Source organism: Empidonax traillii, unplaced genomic scaffold (assembly GCF_003031625.1).
Source record: "Empidonax traillii isolate 1590-97213 ecotype Southwest subspecies unplaced genomic scaffold, ASM303162v1 scaffold345:size607713, whole genome shotgun sequence".
Lineage (NCBI taxonomy): Eukaryota > Metazoa > Chordata > Aves > Passeriformes > Tyrannidae > Empidonax > Empidonax traillii.
In genome coordinates this window covers 346,282-352,898 of record NW_020955538.1, presented here as the reverse complement: position 1 = coordinate 352,898, position 6,617 = coordinate 346,282, and the positions used below count along the sequence as shown (strand labels likewise).

Sequence of the window (6,617 nt, the reverse complement as noted above, 5' to 3'; positions counted from 1 at the left end):
CTAAAAGGGGAACGGGCTGTACATGTGGGCATACACTCCATCAGGCAGGTGCAAGGCTTACCAAATAGAGTAGCTGAGTCCTTCATTGGTTGTCTTACTGCCCTGTCTCCTCAGGGATTTGGTTTCAATATGCTGGCCTTATTTTGTGCTTTGTTCCATTGGGTTCAGAGCCTGTGATCCCACTGGCCAGTTTCTCCCAGGAAACTGGCCTTTTTTCCCTGAGCCTGCCAGACCTACACACTTCCCTGAGCCTTCCTCCTGCTGCTCCTCACCTCCTGCAGAGAGGCTGGGGGGTCCTGCCTAATGCTGCTCCCCCCATTTCAGCTGGCAATGCCACCAGCACCGGGTTGCACACTGATTCATGCCGGTAAAGAAGAAAACTACTTTAGAACCAAAAGGGACTAATTAAAAATAATTAAAAAAAAAAAAAAAGTTATAATTATAATGCAAAATTACCGACACAAACTCCCCCCTCCCACCCTTCCCATAACAAAAAAGCCCAGGAATTAGACTTTCTTGGGACGACGTCCAACTTGGTAATAATAATAAATGCTGATGATGATGAAGAGGGCTCTGCTGACCAGTAGAAGCACGACACCCGTGGCTATCCGGTTACTCTCAGCCAGGGAGATCGTGGTAACTGGAGGAGAAGGAAAGAGACAAGGCAGAGGTTGGTGATGCAAAACCCAAACCGAACAAATAGCACAAATAGTTTTCTGCTGCCCTCTAACGCAGTGTCTTGGCAAAAGCTGCTGAGCCTTGCAAGTGCAGGAGCTTTCAGCACAGGCTCACTCACATGCACAGTGAAGCCATGGTGGAGGCTCTTCACTTGCTTGATTTTAGAGCCTTGCAGCCAGTCACAAACCCCAGAGCTCTCACTTACAGAAACTCTCCTATTAAGGCAGCCCCAAATTTAGGCAGTCACAGCCCGAAATGGTCACTTGAGCAGATGCGAGTTTCCATCATGCTCGGGTGTTAAATGTGGGAGCTGCATCTTCCCGAGTTTGCTTTGTTGCTTGAACACTTCAGTGCTGATAAACATTTCTCAACTTTAGGAGCATCTACAAAACATGCATGGTCCACACACACTGCATCCATTGAACATGTATCTTTTTTGGCTACCAACACAGCCCATATCTAAACCAGCATCACAGTTCATGAGTTACCAATACACACACAAGAACCCCCTTCTTTGTTAAATATAGGTAAGCTCCCTAGAAACAAGCTAAACTTGTTATTCTCTGTTTTGGTAAGACTGAACATCCCCTTTTTATGTAGGTTGCTACAGTCTTTTCTTGTCACACCCTGCATGTAGGCATCCCACTCCACCAAAGATGAGTGCTGGCTGTGAAGGCCGGGACTTTTTCAGGGAGAAAAATAAATAAATTGTCAGAGGGCAATGTTTCACCCTTCAGTGAGCAGACCAGAGCAGAGGCTACTCCACGTCGTTAGAAAAGGGAGAGTGGCTGGCTGGTAAGATGCTCTAACGCCACTCATGCCGCTGCCCTGCCCACCGCTGAGCCCGCTCCCCGCCCGGCGGGCACGCAGCCTTCGCATCCTTCTCCTCCAGAGCCCGCGGGCACTCACCCAGGAACTGCACGGCGAAGTAGCAGGCCTCGGCCAGCAGGCTCCAGCGGATGATGGCCTTCTCGGCGGTGTACAGGGCGTTCCACAGGATGAGCGCGATGCCTGCGAGGGATAGCGTGGCGCGCTGCCCGAGGGCCGGGGCGGCAGCGCGAAGGGGCACCGCGCCCGCCCTCCCACTGCCCGGCGCACACACCCCGCCCGCCACCGCGGCGCTTCTCGGCAGCCCCGCGCGGTGCCGCTGCAGGACGACGGTCCGTTTTCCTTCCCAAACCATTTCTACAAGCTCCCCTCACCTTCCTGTCCTTCGCCCGCTATCTCCTGGCTCCCTCCTTGGATTCTGCCACCTGCCCCATCTCCCCTCCTGCTCCCACGGGTGCATTTTGCCCCAGCCCAGCGTCCCTCGCCTGGCCCAGCTGCAGCCTCCTTTTGCTGGTGTACTTAGGGTGCTTCCCTAGGTATTCAGAAAATGCACAGACCTTTTTATCCTACCTGCAGCAAGCCTGAATCCATGCTGGGAAAAAGCAGCAGTAGCCAAGCTTTTCAAAATACCTCAACAATTTCTTTGCTAACAGCAGATATTCTGCTCTCTAGCTGCAGCGGGCTGGCTGGGGATGACTTTGTGCCCTCCTGCCCTTTTGGCCTCCTGTCCCCTTACTCTACGGCAGCCACATGACCCAGTACAGTGGCATGGCACTCACTGAGGAGGGCTCCTCCATAGAGCCGGATGGGAGTCTTGCTGCTCACCGATTCCTCCTCGAAGATGGCATTAAAGAGCTGGTCCGGGAAAGCGAGGGCCTGGCAGAGGCAAGAGAGAGACTCAGCAGCCTGCATGGACCAGGGCCACCAAAATGTGTCCTCTTAGGCAGCAGTGCTCCAACATGACACCTTCTTGGGATTGGAGCCACTGGCCAGGCAACTGGAAATTAAGGAGGTGCAAGAAATATCATTGTGTCAGCTATGGGCTGCATGGATGGTTTCCATGCCCTAGGCTGCCATGCCGTGTGTGGTTTATGACCCTGACTATGAAAACAAACTCTGTTGATGAGCTCTGTTGATGAGAACAAACCGCCAAGGACACTGCTGGCAAAGCCCATTACTGAGACAATGAGGGCAAAGGCCTCACAGGGGAAAACAGTAGCTGCTAAACGCAGAGGAAGAAGATAAATGCCAGGGGCCAAAGAGCCATGCTGGGGCACCCTGGCAGTCAGGAGCTGGCAGTACCCAGGACCACATCCCTCACTCACCATGACGGCAACCCCAGAAAACATGACGGCGGAAACCAGCTGCCAGACCCTGTATGAGAGGGAAGACAGAGAACCCAGCGTGAGCTCAGAGGTGACCCCATCACTCACACTTCACAAAGCATTTCTGTCTTCCTGCCCCTTCATCAGCCTTCATCCTTCCTCCTTGCACAACTGAGGCAGCCTGAAGCCTCCCATGGAAGGACTCAGCTTTCCACATCCCACTAGCTCCAGCCTCAGCATGCACACCAGATTTGCTAGTGAGACAGCGCCAAACTCCCCCTCACCCAAGCAAAGGAGGGAAGTAGCCCTGCCAAGAGGATGGTGCAGAGCAGGGTCCCCACAGGACACAGCACCTGTCACAAAGGAGACCAGGAACTCCTCCAGCCCCACATAGTTCCCAGCACGTGCTGTGAGACAAGAACTGGCAGGCCTTGGGCTGATTTATAGGGGAAGAAGGCAGAACTGGTCTGATCCTACAGCCTCCCAGAAGCTCCTGCAGGGAACAGTGATGGTGGTATAGCAGCAGAGCTGGTGTCAGAAGCCAGAGTTGTCAGGGATGCTGTGACCAAGGGCCCTCAGATGACCCAGCTTCAAAGTGATCCAATATCTTACCTGAGCCCCAGTGGTTCCCGAACAGCAAATTTGATTTCATTTCCCAGTACTTGGCTAATCTGAAATTTAAACAAAAGGCACAAAGTCACTGAGCAGATCCTTCCCCAGTCTTTAGGCAACATTTGCAGCCCAAAACCACATACCCAACTCCCTGTGGGAGTTTAAGAGAGCTGGAAGGAGGAGGAGGACAAGGACATGACCCCTTGGTCCCAAAACCTGCCAAAGGTTACCCTGATTTCCATCAGGAGCCGCTGCCTCTACTGCTTCCTTATTGGGATGAGCCACCTGCAGCATGGGGCTGGGGCAGGGTCAACATTAAGTCTTGTTTCCTCTTATATATGTAAGAAGGGAACTGACTACTCGCACGCACCACCTGTGTGTCACATCCTGATGGAGCACTCTTAGGGTGTCACAGCATCTGTTCAGCTCTCATGTCCACACTGCCCAGAGCAATGCCTGGCTGTGACTACCCCAAACCGTGAGGATAGACAAACCACGTGGGTGGGAAGACCACATAGACCAGCAACAGGGAAAGGTACTGGGGGACCTTTCAGTTGCAGAGAGCTCTGTGCTGCTCCCCACACACAGGCGGGAACCAGGCAATCCCCTACCAGCAAGTTCTCCTGAGAGCACTGGGGACAGGAGTCCTGTGGGGCACACCCTTGTCGTCTAGCTCTGGTGTATCAGTTTAACAGGTTGTTTGTTTGCAATTCAGGCCTCTCTTGAGAGGCACTGCTTAAACTGCTGCTCCGGTGTCCAGGCCACCGGCTGGTGGACATTGGTGGTGCCATGGTCCTATTATAGCACCAGCTCCAAGTTAGCTCATGGGTGTCTCAGAAATACCATGTCAGGACTGAGTTAAGGAAGCCTGAGGGCAGAGCTCCCCTATTATCACCAAAAGCAATGTTGGGCAGCTCCTGTTCACCCAGCAGGCTGCACAGCCCATCACTGCTCAAAGGCAGCATTGCTTGTGCCACCACAGCTTTCATCTTTCCCTTTAGAGGAGCCTTTTGGAGTTGGGAGCCTGTTTTTGCCAAAGTGGATGCAGAAACTAGGTTCTAAAAAAGCTCCACACCACCTTGGTTTGCCCAGCAGGTGGTCTCTTTTCCATCATTACTGCAGGCTTCCCTCTCCTCTGGCCTCACCTTTGAGCGATGGACCTCGCCGTCGTCATCCTCTCCGCCGACCCCCAGGATCTTGCGTGTCTTCAGCCTGCTCACCAGGTCTGTCTGGCTGTGCTTCTTCATCAGCGGCGGGGGCTGCTTCGCCGCCATGGTGGTGGCCCTCCACCACCAAGTCCTGGCTGCGAGGTGGCACAAGGAGGGGGCAAGAAGTGGCTCTGCCGTTACATGAAATTTCTCAAGGTTTGACAGAAAAGAAAAGCCAGCTCCGCCACAAAATCTGTCTGTTAGGCTGGCAGATGGCTCCTCATTGTAATGGGGCAGGGAGCCCTGGGAACAAGGCCTGGCCCCAGCTATGGATAGCTCATCTCAGGCTGATCCTGCCATCACTGGGATCTGCCATGGGAAGAAAGAAAAAATCAGAACAGCATGGCTTTAGTGTGGGAATTTAGTTATAAATGCTTTTGACCTACAAATGATAATCTGCTCTATCCCAGCATGAGGCAATGCCCAACAGCACCTCTTTGCTATTTCCAAGATTAGGGGAATTAAATGCTTCTCAGACTAGGGGAATTAAAGTCATTAAATGATGCTTTGCCTTTGTCCTTTCCTATGCAATACATCATATCCTTCAGCTGCCATTTCAGGCCATAACCCAAACAAGTCTCAGGTATTTATTTGTGGCCCACCCGCCGCAGATGTTGCAGCCCCATGTTATGCCAGAAAACATCAGCTCCTGAACAGTAAGAAGCTAGAGGCATGACTTCCCTTGAAGATCCATTGCTTTCTGGGAAGCAGAAGATGATGGCAACTAGAAACTACAAATATTGCCTGGGATAAGCAAAGACAAAGGCAACTGACAGAAGCCGTGATGGAAAAGATAACTTCTGCCTTGGCATGGTGGTATAAAGGTAGAAGTGTTGATGAAATCACTCTGTATCATCCCACAATCATAAAACCCTGGGAACCCTCAGTTTGGAAAGCCTTTTCTTCCAGTTTGTCTTCATTTCATCTTAGTCCAGTTGAATACAAACCCCTTTTTTCCATTTGCTGCTTCATCCTCCCAGAGATCTACAGATGAATGCCCCCAGGCACCAGGCAAAGCTAATCCAGCCCAAAGCAAGCATCAGGCTCAAGCACCAGCAGCCCCGTGCCCCAAGTGAGCCTTCCCACAGCTGTCCCAGGAGGAGACAATTTATGCTTATGTCTAAGTATTTCACGAGTCTTTGGAGAGTAATGAAATGAGGTGGCAGTTATTTGGGCATTGTGCATGCAAATGCTGTCCCACTGCCTTGCAAGGGATTTCCCTCTCGAAGGAAAACCCTTCTCTGTGGTGGTTCAGACAAGAACGGCCAGTCATGTCTGCAAGTGCCCAGCATAACTCTTTCTGTAAGGCAAAGTTATGAGGTCTCACTGGGATGGTGCAAAAAGTGACCCTTTCGGCAGACCACAGGCAAAATACTTTTCAGTGAGCCAGTTCAGCTACTTAGTGCTTCTTTCAGATTGCAGGGGAGTTAGTTTGGATGTGTTTTCTTGCTCTTATTCCACTAAATAACTAAGCCCAGGCTCCTTGAAAGGCAGCACAGAGCCAGGTGTCGCAGTCAGGGTCTTGAAGTATTTCAGAAGTGGGGCAATGGAAAACAACTGCTCAGGAGGAAGACAGAAGCTGTATATTAATGCCTACCCTTGGGCACAAGGCAGGAAGCTCAAATGGAGGCTGACAGTAGAAAAGTTTGAAAGATTTATCATGTCTGGAATTTGCTGACCCAAACTGTCACAATAAATTGTTTGTACTCAAATCTAGATAATGTGCACATAAAATCCACCCCAAAGCCAGAGTGATACATCAAAAAGAAAAGCTTGACCCCTTTAATTTCCTTCACTACAGTTTTTGCAGTTCTCTCTCCTCCTGTCTGACCCAGACTCACAAAGTTGGATGCTGAGCAGTTTCCCACCAGAACTGTTGAAACCAGAGAAGACATGTTGTTGTGCTATTTCTAGTTCAGTATTTTCTGATCAAAGCTATCCATTCCAATCTTGAAGCAACACACCT

The 6,617-nt window shown here is 51.1% G+C and overlaps 1 protein-coding gene across 3 annotated transcripts in view; it reads right to left on the bottom strand.

Moving 5' to 3' along the window:
• Window positions 1-419: 419 nt before the first annotated feature.
• Window positions 420-6,617, bottom strand: part of TP53I11 (tumor protein p53 inducible protein 11) — a 22,152-nt gene continuing 15,954 nt past the window's right edge. For all 3 annotated transcript variants that reach the window (XM_027892316.1, XM_027892315.1, XM_027892314.1), the window contains exons 2-7: window positions 4,589-4,960; window positions 3,444-3,502; window positions 2,832-2,880; window positions 2,286-2,382; window positions 1,588-1,689; window positions 420-640 (exon numbers count right to left, since the gene is read on the bottom strand). In XM_027892316.1, coding sequence (XP_027748117.1) covers window positions 507-640; window positions 1,588-1,689; window positions 2,286-2,382; window positions 2,832-2,880; window positions 3,444-3,502; window positions 4,589-4,717 — 570 coding nt within the window. In that variant the 5' untranslated portion in view covers window positions 4,718-4,960 and the 3' untranslated portion in view covers window positions 420-506. The remainder of the gene's footprint in view (window positions 641-1,587; window positions 1,690-2,285; window positions 2,383-2,831; window positions 2,881-3,443; window positions 3,503-4,588; window positions 4,961-6,617) is intronic.